Source organism: Tachyglossus aculeatus, chromosome 2 (assembly GCF_015852505.1).
Source record: "Tachyglossus aculeatus isolate mTacAcu1 chromosome 2, mTacAcu1.pri, whole genome shotgun sequence".
NCBI lineage: Eukaryota > Metazoa > Chordata > Mammalia > Monotremata > Tachyglossidae > Tachyglossus > Tachyglossus aculeatus.
The window spans coordinates 51,739,080-51,756,920 of NC_052067.1; the positions used below are offsets into that span (position 1 = coordinate 51,739,080).

Below are 17,841 nucleotides of genomic sequence, written 5' to 3' on the forward strand. Positions count from 1 at the left end.
TTGTGTTTTTGAGTCCCATATATGTTTATGCATGTTTTTCTGGAGCCAGTCCACTGCTAGGGATCAACTTTAAAGCACTCAATCTCTTTGCCCTCTTCTATCTTTCCTCCCTGATTTCCTACTACAAACCAGCAGCACACTTCAGTCCTCTAATGCCAATCTACTCAATATACCTCGATCTCCTCTCTCTCTCCTCCAACCTTTCATCAGTTTCCTGTCTCTAGGCTGGAACATGCTTCCTCTTCATATCTGACAGACAATCACTCTCCGCACCTTCAAGCCTTATTAAAAGCATATCTCCTCCAAGAGGCCTTCGCCAACTAAGCATTCATTTCTTCTTTTCTCACCCTCATCTGCGTCACCCTTGCGCTTGGATTTTCACCTTTTGTTCACTGACCCCTAGCCCCACAGAATTTACATACATATCCGTAATTCATTTTTTATATTAATGTCTGTCTCCTTCTCTAGCTTGTAAGCGCACTGTGGGAAGGGAGCATATCTACCAACTCTATTTTATTCTGCTCTCCCAAGCACTTTGTACAATAGCCTGTAAACAGTAAGAACTAAGGAAATGTCATTGATTTAATGTAGGCTGTACACTTTAGGTAACTAAAGGAGGTAAAAGTAGAAAATAGAATGAAGAAGAAAGGCAAGGTTTTTGACAGGTGGACAGATCATGACAATAGTGATCAAGTTCCATACCAAGTTGAAGGTCCACAAAGCTGTAGACTAATTTTCTATACGGCTGCAAACCATACACTACAGAAAACTGGTGGTAGTAGTAGTAAAAAGAATAACAAATGAGAATTCCATACCTGTTCTCCCTCCTACTTAGACTGGAAGCCCCATGTGAGACTATTTGGTATCTACCCCAATGCTCAGTTCAGTGCTTAGCGCATACTAAGAGATTAACAGGTATTTATTTATTTAAGTATATTGATGTTTGTCTCCCCCTCTAGAATGTGAGCTCATTATGGGCAGGGACTGTATCTGTTGTTGTACTCTCCTAGGTGCTTAGTGCAGTGCTTTGCACACAGTAAGCACTTAATAAATGCAATTGAATGAATGAAATATCATCATTAATAATAATAAAGTATTCAGTGCCTATTGGGGGCAGTGCCCTGTTTTAAGTGCTTGGTAAAATACAATAGAAGCATGAAGCAAGTTTGCTGCCCACAAGGAATTTACACTCTAATTGGGGAGACAGGCAGGAAAACATATAAAAGTGGGGTAATCGGACCTAATGGACTTTGCAATCGATATGTGCTTAAGTATGACAGAGGAAACACTTTAATGTAGCCTCAAGCCCAGTTCCTTTTCCTCCCAGACTAAGCCCCCCTTTTTCTCCACTCCTCCTCCTCTCTCCATCACCCTGACTCCCTCCCTCTGCTCTACCCCCCTCCCTACCACACCTGTGTATATATGTATGTATTTATTATTCTATTTATTTTATTAATAATGTGTATATATATATAATTCTATTTATTTATATTGATGTTTTTGATGTCTGTTTACTTGTTTTGATGTCTGTCTCCCCCCTTCTAGACTGTGAGCCCATTGGGTAGGGATTGTCTTTGTTGCTGAATTGTACTTTCCAAGCACTTAGTACAGTGCTCTGCACACAGTAAATGGTCAATAAATATGATTGAATGAATGAATGGACAAAAATTCATCTATGAAAGGCAGACTGGTCTGGCCCATTCCTAACCAAACAGCTCTTTGTGAGGAGAAGTTCTTAGGGGATTGTTTTCCTTTGGGTGGAATTTTACCTCTTTAAACGCCCTCGGTGAGAAGTAAGCAGAGCTGGGTGAGTTGCTTCTCCTTTCTGTGAGTCTCTCCCCCTACTTTGCTTCTTCAGGGGCCACAGTTTTTCCTTCTTTTTCATCTTGTATTTTATTACTGCCATCAATCACCCCACCTTCCTCGGGAGGAGATAGATAGGCTTTGTTACTTGTTTGTCAGGAAGACTTGTGTTCAGTACAGAGCCATCGACCTGGTTGGAGGCAGATGCAGGGCCAAACTATTAATATTGGCCTGTTAAACTGTGCTGAATTCAGTCCTGGGAGCAGCAGAGGGACTTTTAATTTATGGTACCACTGAGATCTCATTGATTTTCTTGAGTAATAACTGCCTCCCCTTTTTGCAGAACCTTTCCAGGGAAGTTGTGAGTTCCCCCTGTATGTGGTCACCTCTGGGATTTCAAAAGTGGAGACCTGATTTGGGGAGAAAAGTAATTAAATTAAAAGAGTTGGGATTATTCAGCTACTGTTAATAGTCTGTGAGCCCCATGTGGGACAGCGACTGTGTCCAATCTGATTATCTTGTATCTATCCCAGCACTTAGTACTGTGCCTGGCACATGTTAAGACCTTAACAAATACCATTATTAATATTATTATAATTATCATTATCATTATTTAAATAAATGGGTCAGCCTTCCTAGAGTCCTGGAAAGAAAGCCTTGAGATTGGAGGGAGAAGAGTGCCAAGAGCCATGAAAAGCAGGATCTAACAGAAGTTGGAGGCTGTCAATGCTGATGATCCAAGCAGGTTCTGGAGGAGGAGTTGTTGTAGTAGTAGTAGCAGCAGGGATGATATTTATTGAACTCCTCTTTGGAAAGGAACAGCAGAAGCATAGACATTTCCCTCTAGTCTGTAAGCTCCTTATGGGTAGAAATCATGTCTACCAACTCTGTTGTTCTTTAATTTTCCAAGAGCTTCGTTTGGTGCTCTGCATGCAATGATTTTTTTTATGGCATTTGTTAAGTGCCTGTATGTTTCAAGCACTGTTCTAAGCTCTGGGTTAGATTAAGCTATTCAGGTTGGATGCAGTCCCTGTCCCTTGTGAGGCTCACAGTCTAAATTGGAGGGAGGAGAATTTAATCCTCATTTTACAGCTGAGGTAACCGAGGCACAGACAAGTTAAGTGACTTGTCCAAGTCCACGCAGAAAGCACTTGGCAGAGCCAAGATCAAAACCCAGGTCCTCTGACTCTTAGGCCCGTGTTCTTCCCTCTAGATCATACTGCTGCTCACTAGGCTGTGTCTTCCCTGTCTACATGGAGTTCATCATCTGATGGATAAGAAAGACATTAAAATTTACAAATAGAGGGAGAGGAGGGAGAGCAACATAGGGAGTGGAATGCATAAAAGGGGAAGAAGTATCAGAACAAATAACTGAATGTACAAATGAATTCATTCATTCAATCATATTTATTGAGCACTTACTGCGTGCAGAGCACTGTACTGAAGTCTTGGAGAGTACAATACAACAATAAACAGACACATTCCCTGCCCACATATATTCACCAGTGCTGAGGATGAGTATAAATAAACAGAAAACTACAGGAGGTGGCAGAGGACTTGATAGAACTTGGGGTGTTGGGAGATAACTAGACAAGGCTTGTTGGAGGAGGTGGGGTTTTAAAAGGGTTTTGTAGCTTGGTATGGTTGGGTGGCATGAGGGTTAGGGTTAGAAGAGGCAGTAAGAGTAAGGGACATGGATGGAAGAATCAAGAATTGGGAGATGTTAAAAGATGTTCTCAGGAGTAGTGAAAAGCTTGAGCCTGGGAGCCAATGGTAAGAAGATTTCCTTTCATGAGGAGATACAAGAGCAGCCATTAAGCGTGCTGAAAAGTGGAGAGACATTTGAAATAAGGCAGGAAAAGGCTGGAGACAGCATTGACAGATTTAAAGCACTCACTCAGTTCGCCCTCTCATTCATTCATTCATTCATTCATTCGTATTTATTGAGCGCTTACTCTGTGCAGAGCACTGTACTAAGCACTTGGGAAGTACAAGTTTGCGACATATAGAGATGGTCGCTACCCAAAAGTGGGCTCACAGTCTAAAAGGGGGAGACAGACTCCTACCTCACCTCTCTGATCTCCTAATATACACCAACCTACGCGCTTTGCTCCTCTAGTGCCAGCTTAGTAACTGTACCCCGATCTCATCCATCTCATCACCGACCCCTTCCCCACACCCTCCCCCTAGCCTGGAACTCCCTCCCTCTCCATATGCAACAGACCACCACTCTCCCCAACTTTAAAGCCTAAATAAGGTCTCACATCTCCTCCAGGACGCCTTCCCCAATTAAGTCCTCTTTTCTCCAGTTCACTCTCCTTTCTGTGTCATTTATGCACTTGCATCTGTGACCTTTGAGCATTTGATATTCGCCCCAATCTCAGCCCCACAGTAATAGATTGTATATACAATAAATGATATACTGTTGCTATCTCACCTACCACCAAGGTCCCCATTCCCAGCATACTCTATGTGTGCTGGACTCAGGATAACAACTACTGGTGTGGATCCTTGGATTCTTCCATCCCAACCCAAACTTTCAGCCTATTTCACATATTTGTGTTGTCTTTTCATGTTTCTCACTCTTGATGCATCTCTCTCCAGTCTCTCCTCCCTACTTACAATCTTAGATTGTGAACCCTCCCAAGGGACAGTGGCCATGTCTAATTCCCTCCTGGGTATTCTCAGCCAGTGCTTAGCACAGTGCTGTGCTCACAGAATGCATTTAATAAACTACTCGTTCAATCTTATTTATTGAGCACTTCTTTGCAGAGTACTGTATTTAGCGCTTGGGCGAGAACAATACAACAATAAACAGACACATTCCCTGCCCACAAAGAGCTATTGCTACTACTTAACAAATATCATTATTGCTATTATTATTATTACTTGATAATAAGTTGGTAGAATGAGATTAGACTTGACAAGTTTGTTAAAGACTGATTAGACTTGACAACTCCTACACAGTATCACAGTACCATCACCTAGTTCTGCTGCTCAAAGATCCCACTGTTCCATAATGTAAGGGTGGCTAGGAAGGTAGAAAACTCAATTAGAAAGGCTAACATGTACTTGGGAGAGTCAAAGATGGAGTATGGTTCCAACAGGCAATAAACAGTATTTTTATGGTATTTTAATGCTTACTGCATGTCAAGCACTGTTCTAATCACTAGGGCAAATACATTGGGCTCACAGTCTAAAGGGGTGGGAGAAAAGGTATTGAATCCCCATTTTTCAAATGAAGAAACTGAGGCACAGAGAAGTGAAGTGACTTGCCCAAGGTCACACGGCAGGCAAGTGACAGAGCTAGGGTTAGAACCCAGATTCTCTGACTCCCAGGCTTGGGCTCTATCCATTAGGCCACTCTATCTATTAAGCACTTATTCTGTGCAAAGCACTTGGGAGAGTACAATACAACAGACTTGGTAACAATAAAAATGATAATAATGATGACATTCATTAAGTGCTTACTGCATGCCTAGCACTGTTCTAAGCTCTGGGGTAGATACAAAGTAATCAGGTTGTCCCACATGGGGCTCACAGTCTTAATCCTCATTTTGCAGATGAGGTAACTGAGGCACAGAGAAGTTGAGTGGCTTGCCCAGGGTCACACAGCAGACAAGTGGCGGAACTGGGATTAGAACCCACGTCCTCTGACTCCCAAGCCCAGGCTCTTTCCACTAAACCACACTGCTTTTCTGGTAGGCACAATCCCTACCCTCAAGGAGCTTTTATTCAAGTCAGAGAGACAGGCATTAAAATAAATTACAGATAGGGGAGCCCCTCTCAGGATTGTACCTGGAGAGTTTCCTGTACTCTATTGTCTCCACTACTGGGAGAGAGAGTCAAGCAGAGGCCTACCCATTCCATTCCTAGCTTGGGCAGTGGCTAGCGAGTGGAAGGCAATCTGCTACAAGTCAAAACTCCTCCATGCTGGGCAGCAGCAGCATGGGAGAGAGTCAAGGGTGGAGCCTCAAGTTTACTGTGCGGAAAGAGGCAATAGTAAACCACTTCCCTATTTTGACCAAGAAAACCCTGTTTTCACTACCAGAATGATTGCAGGTGGAGGTGGGGCGTTCTGGGAGAGATGTGCCCATTGGCATCGCTATGGGTAGGAAACACCTTGACAATTTGAGACGACAAGATGGATAGGGGGAAGTAGCAGATTATAAGGATGTATGCAGAAGTGCTGTGATGCTGGGGGGTGGAGTGAGTTTTAAAGTGCTTAAAGGGTACAGACCTAAGCTTGTGGGTGACAGGAAGACAACCTAAGGGAGACGGATAGGGTGGGGAAATGGGGAATTCAGGGAAGGCTTCCTGGAGCAAGTGGGATTTTACTAGGGCTTTGAGGGTGGGGAGAATGGTGGTCTATCGGATGTGAGAAGGGGTCGGTGTATCAAAATTTAGGCCAAAATGTGCTCTTTATGGCTGTGAGACCTGGATTTACCATAGATGCCACCAACATCACCTCCCTCCCCACTTTTTTTTTAAAAAAGTTAACCACTTACTATGTGCCAGACACTGTACTAATCGCTGGGGCAGGATGCAAGCTAACCAGGTCGGACATGGTCCCTGTCCCCATGTGGGGCTCACAGTCTCAATCCCCATTTTACAAATGAGGAATTTGAAGCACAGAGAAGTTGAGTGACTTGCCCAAGTGTCAGAGCCAGAATTAGAACCCAGGTCCTCCTGACTCCCAGGACCCTGCTCTAACCAGTAGGCCACACTGCTTTCAAAGACTCAGTCTGGCCACCACTGTCAAAGCTACATTCTTCTCACCACACCTTGGCTGGACAGGTTGTGGGAGTTGAATGGGGACACCCAAGCAGCTATTGTACTGTGCATTTGAAATAGAAGAATTGCACTAAAGGCCCACCAAAGGAGAACCTCAGATGACAGGTCAGCCTGGCATGTAGCCATCAGACATAGGGTGATGGTCTAGGAGCAGAAGGTAGCGACACCAAGAGAGAGTGGGTAACAAATGAAACAGTGGATCCAGGAATGATCCTTACTACACTAAGAACCAGCATGGCTTAGTGGATAGAGCACAAGCCTGGTAGTCTGAAGGGCCTGGGTTCTAATCCTGGTTCCGCCACATGTCTGCTATGTGACCTTGGGCAAAGCACTTCACTTCTCTGGGCCTCAGTTACCTCATTTGTAAAATGAGCCCCATTTGGGACGGGGACTGTGTCCAACATGATTAACTTGTATACCTCCAACGCTTGGGACAGTGCTTGGCACATAGTAAGTGCTAAACAAGTACCATAATGCCAGTAATACTCATTATATGTAGAAGAAACCATCATTTCAAATTGTTCTTGTTAGTTACACCTACGTACACACACTGATAAAAATCTCAGCATCAGGAGTGTCATCTTCAAACCCAGAGGACAACTCTACTAAGCTTTGCCAAACCTTTGTCTCAGTCAGGAATCAAACAGGGTAGGATTTCAAAGGGCCTATTCTGGTTCTTTTTTTGGCACAAGAGAGGGAAGGAGTTGGGAAATACCTCTCGAGCGCTAGGAGGGAGTGATCGGGATATTCATTTTTATGATCAACCCCTGCTCCTGGGATCCACTCCAAGTGTAAATGAAGCTCCCTCCATCTAACGCAAGTTCACTTTCTTGATGACAGCTATGATTTTGCATGTTGTCTGCCATGAGATTAGAGGGGAATGAAGAGTGATTTTTCAGGTGTTTAATTGCCATAAACCCCCAATTTCTCGAATAGGAGCTGTAGTCCCTACGAATTCAAGAAAAAAAATCAAAATTCTGTAATTGGACATTTTCTAGTTCTTTGATCTTTTTCATTGCCTTCCCGCTAATTAGCAACTTCCTTTAAGTTGCAAATATGTTTCCCCCATCGTCCCTGGTTCAAAAGCTGCCCTTTGTATGGTAGTTAATGATTAAAAACCCCCAGGCATGCATCCCCAGGGAAGCTTTCCTTCTTTCCTTCAGAGTGCCTTAATGCATCAGCAATCATTAGGAAGGGACAAGGTGGAGTCATTGTTCATTTCTGTGCCAACAAATATCTGAGAACCCAGAGAAAGCCTGGTATGTTTCTTGTGCTGCAGCTGTGCTGTGTTTTAATTTCTACGAGGACATTCGAGTTTTCATAAAGAATCTCCCTGAGCGAGGCCCAGTGGAAAGAGCAAGGATTGGAAAATCAGATGACTTGGGTTCTAATCCTGATTCCACAGTTTACCTGCTGAGAGGACTTGGGGGAGTCACTTAATTTCTCTAAACCCCAGTTTCCTCATCTGTATAATAGGGATACACCATTTGGTCTTCCTTCCCCTTAAACCATGAGCACTATTTGGGGCAGGGCCTGTGTCTGGCTGATCTTGAATCTACCTCAGAGTTTTATGCAGCACATGGTAAGCACTTTACAAATACCACGATTATTATTTTTGTTTTATACTTGGATCTGTCTGCTGTTTCCCCCCGGCTCCTGCAATCCTACAAATCTGCAAAGTCTTTGGTTGCTCCATTTCCTCCTCAAGCACAGTTTGGTTTTCATTTCAGTTCTCTCTCCTCTCCTGTTTGATCAACTGGAAAGCAGCATGGCCTAGTGGGAAGCAGCATCACCCAGTAGAAACTGCTCGAGCCAGGGAAGAGGACCTGGGTTCTAATTCTGACTCTGCCCCTTGCCTGCTCTGTGACCTTGGGCAAATCGCTTAACTTCTCAGTTACCTAACCTGTAAAATGTGGATTAAATCCTACTCCCGCCTACTTAGACTTTGAGTTCCACATGGGACAGGGACTGTGTCCAACCTGATTTTCTTGCTTCTACCCCGGGACTTAGTACAGAGCTTGGCACACAATAACAAACATTACTATTACTGTGTGCAGAGTACTTGGAAAGGACTATGTGTAGAGTGACATGCTGAAAGCTTATTGTGTAACACTACACTGAGCAACTACTGTGTCCAACCTAATTATCTTGCATCTATTCCAGCCTTTGAACAGTGCTTGGCACAAAGTAAGCACTTACCATTAAAAAAAAACCCCAAAAAATAATCCTAGCTACTGGCCCTCAGCCAGGCTGCTTGGCCTTTTCCCTTCCATCTGGGTCCCCCTCAGCCTTGCCTGGAAAGGGGAACTGACCTCTTTCATTCATTCATTCATTCAATAGTATTTACTGAGCGCTAAATATGTACAGAGCACTACACTAATTGCTTAGGAGAGAACAACACAATGATATAACAGACACGTTCCCTGCCCACACAAACTTACAATCTAAAATTCTTTAGAATTGAAGTATCTGGTGCTTCAAATCAGGATAGGCATTCCTTCTCCTCAGAGAGTGTATTCAACATTTTACCCCCAAAACACCATCAATGCACACAGTAAGCACTCAGTAAATATGATGGAATAATTGATGCCAAAGCAGAAGAGAAATATGATTCATTCAATTATATATATTAAGTGCTTCCTGTGTGCAGAGAACTGTACTAGGTGCTTGGGAAAGTACAGTACAACAATAAGCTGTGACATTCCCTGCCAGTCTAGAGAGGGGGAGACAGACATCGATACAAATAAATAAAATTACAGATATATGCTGTAATATGATATATTACTAGTGCTGTGGGGCTGGAAGAGGGGGAGGAGCCAAGGTAGCAAGTCAGGGTGACTTAGAAGGGAATGGGAGATGAGGGAAAGTGGGGCTTAGTCTAGGAAGGCCTCTTGGAGGTGATATGCCTTCAGTAAGGCTTTGAAAGCTTAAAGAGCTTTAATTCTATTTGTTCTGACGATTTTGACACCTGTCTACATGTTTTGTTTTGTTGTCTATCTCCCCCTTCTAGACTGAGCCCGTTGTTGGATAGGGACTGTCTCTGTATGTTGCTGACTTGTACTACCCAAGCCCTTAGTACAGTGCTCTGCACATAGTAAGCGCTCAATAAATACGATTGAATGAATGAATGAAAGAGAGGGAGAGTAATTATCGGATTTGAGGAGGGAGGGTGTTCCAGGCCAGAGGCAGGACAGGGGCGAGGGGTCTGTTGGGAGACAGGTGAGATTGGGGAACAGTGAGAAGGTAAGCACTGGAGGAGCCAGTTATGTGATGTAGGCTGGGTTGTAGAAGGAGAGAAGCGAGGGGAGGTAGGAGGGGGCAAGATGATGGACTGCTTTAAAGCAAATGGTGAGGAGTTTTTGTTAGATAAGGAGGTGGATGGGCAACTACTGAAGGTTTTTTTGGGTTTCTTTTGTGGGGGGGGCGGGTAGGGGCCGGGGAGAGTGATATGTCTTGAACATTTTTTGTAGAAAGATGATCCGGGCAGCAGAGTGAAATATGGACTGGAGTGGGGAGCGACAGGAGGTTGGGAGGTCAGCAAGGTGGCTGATGCAGTAATCTTGGTGTGATAAGGTGAGTGAATGTAATAATAATAATGATGACATTTATTAAGTGCTTACTATGTGCAAAGCACTGTTCTAAGCTCTGGGGAGGTTACTAGGTGATCAGGTTGTCCCACGTGAGGCTCACAGTCTTCATCCCCATTTTATAGAAGAGGCAACTGAGGCACAGAGAAGTTGTGACTTGCCCAAAGTCACACAGCTGACAGTTGGCGGAGCTGGGACTTGAACCCATGACCTCTGACTCCAGAGCCTGGGCTCTTTTCCACTGAGCCATGCTATGTAGTGCATGTGTGTCCACAGGTCAAAGATGAACCTTGGTTTAAAGACCAGTAGCTTTTTAGGAAGGGGAAAAACATTCCTTTCGCTAGCTCTATCATGATTAGAAACACAACCCTTTCTTACAGCTGCAAGTGACTTTGTTTTCAAACCAACTTCAATCGGTCAGTCCCCTGATGGTATTTGTTGACATTTACTTTCTAAAATTAATCTGTGGAGGCCATTCTCTAGGGAAACTGGAATGAAAAGGGGGAAAAGGCTCAGAGCAGACATCTCAGTTGCCATGCACAAAAGCTCCTGTTCTAATTCTGAAAATAGAACCGTCCCCTGCAGAGAGCTACTGGGCTGCTGGCAGATGCTTTGACAGTTGCCAGACATCAAGACAAAAATAAGAGTGAAGAAACAAAAGGTGTATTTCATTTAAAAACCCAAACTAGACCCTTCATGACTCAAACAAGCAAACTGCTGCCAGAGAGATGGAGTTGGAAACAGAAAATTGTGCTGGTGTGAATGCATTGAAGCTATTCAGTTCCTTCTTACCTATGACTGCATGATGGGCTTCTCAACCCCTCCAGAGGCCCTGGATAGGAGGTTTTCCCCCCCGCGGCTTTGGAAACTTAAGGAGGAACAGATTTGCTCAATGTCTATAACAATAGTCTGGTTGTTCACAAGGCTTTCCAAGGACCTTACTGGTGGCTCACATATTCTTTTCTGGCCCCCCACCCCCCCGAAAGTTACATGAAATACAGCAACTTAACCTTCAACATTGAGGAAAGCACAGAACATTTTACCTCCCTCTTGTTCAGATGTCAGTGGTATTTATTGAGCGCTTACTGAATGCAGTCAGGATTCGAACCCAGGTCTTCTGACTCCCAGCCCCATTCTCTTTTCACTAGGCCATGCTGCTTTCCTTCCTATTCTGATGTGATTTATGAATGTTGTCATTCTTTTCCACAACATCAAATGGTTACCTGACCCCGGAGAATTAAAATCAAATCTTCTCCAAGCTAAGCCCTCATTTTCCCTACTCCCTCACACTTGGATTTGTACCCTTTAATCGCCTAACCCTCAGCCCCACAGTACTTCTATATATATCCAAAATATATTTTAATGTCTGTCGCCCCCGTAGACTGTAAACTTCTTGTGGGCAGAGAATGTCTATCAACTGTTATATTGTACTCTCCCAAGTTCTTAGTACAGTGCTCTTCACAAGGTAAGCACCCAATAAATGCCATTGATTGATTGAACATCCCTATGTGTTTGATCATGATGACAGATTCATGGCTTTGGTTCCTCTAGAACCATGTCTGTCTCCCTTTCTCTTTTTTTTCTCTTCCCCACCAGGCTTCCCCCATCATATTAACTGCCCCTTGAGGTGGAATATGCAAAAGATAACTCTGAATCCCTCAAGGACACCACTTTGACACATCTATACAGGGTCTAAGCAGTTTTGTTTCCACCTCAAAGTAAAGATGGGCTCTAATTGGTGCTTACCTCCCCCCTCTCACCCCTCTTCCCCAGTTTCTGGGAAGAGGGCAGTGAGGCCAGGGGTCTCTGTGAGGCTTTGCACATAACAAAGAATAACTTTGTCTTGCTTAGCACATGCAGACTTCCCTGTGCCAGTCTGCAGATTTTTGGTAATGTGGTTTGGAAGCTGGGGCGAAATAGTCTTTCCCAAGAGTTTTCTGTCTGGGGTCAGACCCAGTGGGTATTTGCCATCCACTCTGCTGGATATTCTTTACTTCAGCCTTCTGGATATAAATCAACTGAGTCACAGAGAAGTGAAGTGACTTGCCCATCGTCCCTCAGTAGACAAGTGGGAGAGTTGAGATTAGAACCCAGGTCCTTCTGACTCTCAGGCACATGCTCTGTCCACTAGACCAAACAGCTTCCCAAATGCTTTGAAGTGTAAACTCGTCCTCTAGACTGTTAGTTCATTCTGGGCAGGGAATGTGTCTGTTTATTCTTGTATTGTACTCTCTCAAGCGCTTAGTACAGTATTCTGCACTCAGTAAGTGCTCAATAAATATGACTAAATGAATGAAGGTTTGTGTCACAGGGCCCAATGCAGAGAGTACAGGCCTGGGAGTCGAGACCGGGGTTCTAATCCTACTTGTAATCTTCTACTTGCTACTTCTAATCCTACTTGCTACTTGTCTGCTGTGTGGCCTTGGGCAAGTCAAATCCTCATCTTTAAAATGGGGGTTCAATACTTGCTCTCCTTCCATTCAGCCCCTGCCTAAGACCCTGAGATTCAAGTACAACGAGGATTGTGTCTGGCCTGATTATCTTGTGTCTACTCCAGCCTTTAGCATAGTGTGTGGCACCCTAATTAGTGCCAAATAAATAGTATTATTATGATTGGTAGTAGAAACCATCACTCAATCATATTTATTAAGCATCTACTGTGTGCAGAGCACTGTATTAAGAGCTTGGTAGAGTACAATATGTATTGTGCACTTAGTGTGTGCAGAACACTGTACTAAGCGCTGGGATAACAATAAAACAGTTGGAAGACCTTTTGCATACAATGAGCTATCAGTACATACTAAAGTTTACAGCATTTGGGAAGCAGTGTGGGCTAGTGGATAGACCACAGGCCTGTGAGTCAGAAAGTCATGGGTTCTAATCCCAACTCTCGCACTTGTCTGCTGTGTGACCTTAGGCAAGTCAATTCACTTCTCTGAGCCTCGGTTACCTAACCTATAAAATGGGGATTGAGACTGAGCCCACATGGGACAGGGACTGTGTCCAACCTGATTGCCTGATACATAGTAAGTGCTTAAAAAATACCACAATTATTATTATTAAGCACTGTTCCCTGTCCGACATGGGGCTCACACTCTTATCCTCATTTTACAGATGAGGTAACTAAGGCCCAGAGAAGGAAAGTGACTTGCCAAAAATCACACAGCAGGCATGTGGTGGAGACAGGATCAGATCCAATGTCCTTCTGATCCCCAGGCCACACTGCTGTCTGATTTTGTGCCAGTCAAACGTGGGAGAAGCCATCCAGGCAGCTGTCAAGGCCCTGAGGTTAGAGAAGCGGGGGACACCCCTCCACCCCCAACAGCTCAGACCCACGAACCACCTGGGCAGGACCACCTACTGCCAAAAGTTCTGGCCTCAGGGGGCTTCTTTCTCATCCCCTCGAACATCAGCTACAGGCAGGTCTTTAACTGATTTTTGGTGCCATTTGGGGCAGCTACAGCCTAGGGACTGAGGTCCTTGACAGGATAATAATAACCCCAGACTGAGACCCCTCCTTCCTCTCCCCCTCCCCCCCACCCTATCTCCTTCCCCTCCCCACAGCACCTGTATATATGTTTGTACAGATTTATTACTCTTTTCTACTTGTACATATTTACTATTCTATTTATTTTATTTTGTTAATATGTTTTGTTGTCTGTCTCCCCCTTCTAGACTGTGAGCCCATTGTTAGGTAGGGACCGTCTCTATATGTTGCCAACTTGTACTTCCCAAGCGCTTAGTACGGTGCTCTGCACACAATAAGCACTCAATAAATATGACTGAATGAATAACGGTATTTGTTAAGCACTTGCTACGGTCCAGGCACTGTACTAAGCAATGGTGTGGATAGACACAAATTGGGTTGGACAGTCTCTGTCCCACATGGGACTCACAGTCTTAATCTGCATTTTACAGATGAGGTAACTGAAGCCCAGAGAATAATAATAATAATGGTATTTGAGCGCTTACTATATGCCAAGCACCGTTCTAAGCACTGGGGTAGATACATGGTAATGAGGTCGTCCCCATTTTACAGACAGCTGAGGCACAGAGAAATTAAGTGACTTGCCCAAGGTCACACAGCTGACAGGTAGCGGAACCTGGGTTAGAACCCACATCCTCTGGCGTCCAAGCCCTTGCTCTTTCCAATAAGCCACACTGCTTCTCCTAGTATAGCATTCTGGACACAGTCAGTGCTTAATGTTTAAATGAACGAATGAATGAGTGAGCCTGGAGTAGATAAGGATCAGATACTGGTTGTTGTGGCAAAGACCCCTCCCTCCACCCCCACTCTATGCCCAGCCTTGGCTATTCTGCCAGGGGCCAGTAGCATTGCCCTCTGCATTTTAGGCCAAAGTGACACTCCACTAGAATGTGTGATGCTTCCCAGATATGTTGGAATTCCTCTTTTTCCCACATTCCAAAGTCATTTACTCTGCAAGTGGGCCACCCAGCCCTGGAAGGTGGGCCATCTGCAGGAGGCTATCTTCAAAGCCCACCCTGAAAGGCAAATATTTGCATTCTCATGGAACTTTATCCAAAAAGGAAACCTCTTTTTTCAGGCCTTGCATTTAAAAATCCTTCCTGATTCCACTGGGTATGCAAAATGCTTTGTCTACAGTATTAAACACCCAGACATGCATCCCCTACTGACTACTCACCACATGCATATTTAGTCTTTGGGGACAGTAGAGCAGAGAGCTTCAATGGAAAGAGATGTCTTAGTGCATAAGTGTCCTCCCCTGAGCAGAGCAAGATTGGGGCCTCAGCCACCTGCTTTCCTAAGGGCTGCTTTCCACCTGCCTGGGTGTAAAACAAGGATGAAAATGACCCCTGCAGAAAGAGGTTTCCCCTTATCCCAATCCCTTCTACATTGTCCTGACTTGTTCCCTTTATTCATCCGCCCTCCCAGCCCCACAGCACTTATGTCTGTATCTGTAATTTATTCATTTATACTAATATCTGTTTTCCCCTCTAGTTTGTAAGCTCCTTGTGGTCAGGGAATGTCTGTTTATATTGTACTCACCCAAGTACTTAGTAAAGTGATCAGCACGCTGTAAGCGCTCAATAAGTATGATTGAATGCTCAATAAATATGATTGAATTGAGGTTTGATCAACTGTATCTGCCAGTGAGCAACCCTAGAATTTAGTAACTTCAATCTCCCCATCCTAAGAGTCAGGAGTTGAACTGTTGAATAGACGGGCAGCAAATATGCCAAAACAAGGATGTTTCGCTGATTTGAAACCCAGGCAATTTTGGCTGGTTGGAACAGATTGCACACGGGGACACGGAGTGCTTGACGCTAGCAGTTATATTTTTGAACCCCTGATTTGGAAGTCCTGATTTGGAAGATTTTTGAAGCCCTGATTTGGAAGACAAGAACATCGCTCTCTGTCACACAAGAGTCACATCACCCGCCTCGGCAAGCTGTTTCAGAAGGCGGCTCATCATCCAGTAGAAAAGGCAGCATCCAGAAGCAAGCCCAGGGCTCAATCGGGGCAAATTGTTCTGGTGCTCAGAACATCCAGGGGGTTTGGAGAATTGTCACCGAGGCAAGAAAGACAGGATAGTACCTATCCTGGGAAGCAGACAGCCTCGGGGGTACGGGGCAGAGAGAACAGAGAACAGCTGCTAAAGGGGAAGCTAGTCTGTGTGGAAGGGGGATGAGTGGAGAAATCACCAAAGTGGGAAAAGTGTCCAGCTAAGGAGGATACTTCCAAATCCCCCTTTAAAGCCTGCTGATCAGAGGCTGGGGCTAGTCCTTTGTGGAGGAGAGCTTTTCTAAACAGTGACTTCTGGAGATAAAGTCCTGTAAGCAAAGCACCACTCTGTGACTCTATTTTTGCATAATAAATGGACAGAAAGGGGGAAAGAAATTAGAAGCATTGTTCTTCATATAGTCATTAGCAAAGGAAAAGGCCCTTTGTGTCCATATGAGGTCATTTCCAGTTCAGCCCCAGAGCTTTCATTGAGCAGCTGCTGGGCTGGGGCCTTTACACTGTGGTCATAACCTTCAGAGCGGCAGGCTGGAACCTCCGGATCTTTTTCTTCAGGGCCTTGGAGGCTTTGATGCGGCAGACCCGGGGGCCTGGAGGGGCAGGGACCTGGGCTGGCATCCTGGATCTGGGCCACGCTGACTCACCCCCGGTCCCCCGGGCCTGGAGGGCCAGACTGCTCCTACTGAAGTGGGCCATCTCTCCATCGCTGGACTCGCTGTCCCCGAAGCGATTGGCCGTGCAGTCGCTAGTGTCCTCCTCCTCACTGGTCTCTGTGAGCGTGGAGTGGAAGAGAGAGGCACATTCGGCCGAGTATTCGGACTGGTCTGACTGGCTTCCAGCTGGGGGGCTGCGGTGGGGGCACCCAGAGCGGACCCTCAGGCCGGCCAGACGCAGGGCCCCGGCTCTCCTCCGGGCCGGGAGCAGCCCGCGGCTCCCCAGGAAGTTGGCCGAGGGTGTCCGGGCGGAGATCTCCATGCTGGACTGCCACCTGCGCTGCTTCTTCTTGATGGGGCCCCTGGGGATGCCCGTGCTGGACGCAGCTGTGGTCGGACGGAAGGAGGAGTGGGTTGGGGCTCTGTCGAGCTTCGGCGGGGACAGCAGGGCTGGGGACGGACCGACCGGCCTCCGGTACAAGCTGGATTCCGAGCAGAACCGGGTCGGCCCCTCCCCAGAGAACGTGGGTCTCCTAACCAGTCCCCGGCCCCCGTGGGCTCTGGGGGAAGGATCGTCCTCCAACCTCAGCCCGAGGCCCGCCCAAGAAGTGCCCGGCATTCTCCCTGGCAACAGCCTCTGCACCTTCTCGCTGTTTCTCCTCTTTATCTTCAAAGTCTTTACCTCAGGAAGGACGGGGGCTGGTCTCAGGGAGAGAGACTCCCGCCGCTGGAGAAGCTGGTCCGAAACTAACCCCTCCAGACACCGCCCGGGTCTCCCCCTGCCCACCTCTCTGCGTGCCAGAGTTGCGCCAGCCCCCACGGGGGCCGCGAGAGAGGAGTTGCTGGCGGCCAGCTTGCCAGCGGGGCAGTGCTTGGTGGCCACTGACTCTGTGACCGGCAGGATGGTCGGTTGTTCAAGGTTTGCATGGGACTGTGCTTCCCCCTGCCCTCTTTCTCCGGCTCCACTCCTTTCTGGGGAGCAGAGGACCTGCTTCTGGAGCTTGGGGCCAGACCCAGTTCTCAGCCCAGCCCCTTTGGAGGTGGGAGTGGAGAGCGGCCCCTGGATTGAGCCCCTCGGCCCAGCTCCCCTTGTGCAGTTGCCTTGGCACTGGTTCAGCCGGAGCAGCTTATCGATATAGCCCTCCTCCACCCCCGGCCTGACCCCGAGGAGTCTGGGAGCTGCAGCTTCAGAGGTGGGGGGCCTAAGAGGTGAGAGGCCCCCTGCCAGAGAGAACAGGGGGCTCTGCAGGGCCACAGCGTGCAAGGGGCTGGGGTACAGGTACACATCACTGCCGTTCCTGGACACCAGGTCGCTGCGGTACTTGGGGTCCACTGGCAGGAACTGAACGTCAGCCCCGGGGACGAGCAGGGATGAGGGCCTCAGCTCGGGCGACGATGCCTTCTGCAGTTCCGTAGATAGTGGTCCTGTTCTTCCCAGGTCACCTGGGAATGGGGAATGCCAAAGAGGAAAGCAAGGTTGAGGCCAGGCTCTACAGTGGCT

General features: G+C 46.3%; 1 protein-coding gene across 1 annotated transcript in view; it reads right to left on the reverse strand.

Annotated features, from left to right (window-relative positions):
* Positions 1-15,495: 15,495 nt before the first annotated feature.
* The window catches only part of DACT2 (dishevelled binding antagonist of beta catenin 2), a 43,548-nt gene continuing 41,202 nt past the window's right edge, over positions 15,496-17,841 (reverse strand). Inside the window, exon 6 of the mRNA XM_038762200.1 lies at positions 15,496-17,783. Within this exon, the coding sequence (XP_038618128.1) occupies positions 16,183-17,783 (1,601 nt within the window). The 3' untranslated portion in view covers positions 15,496-16,182. The remainder of the gene's footprint in view (positions 17,784-17,841) is intronic.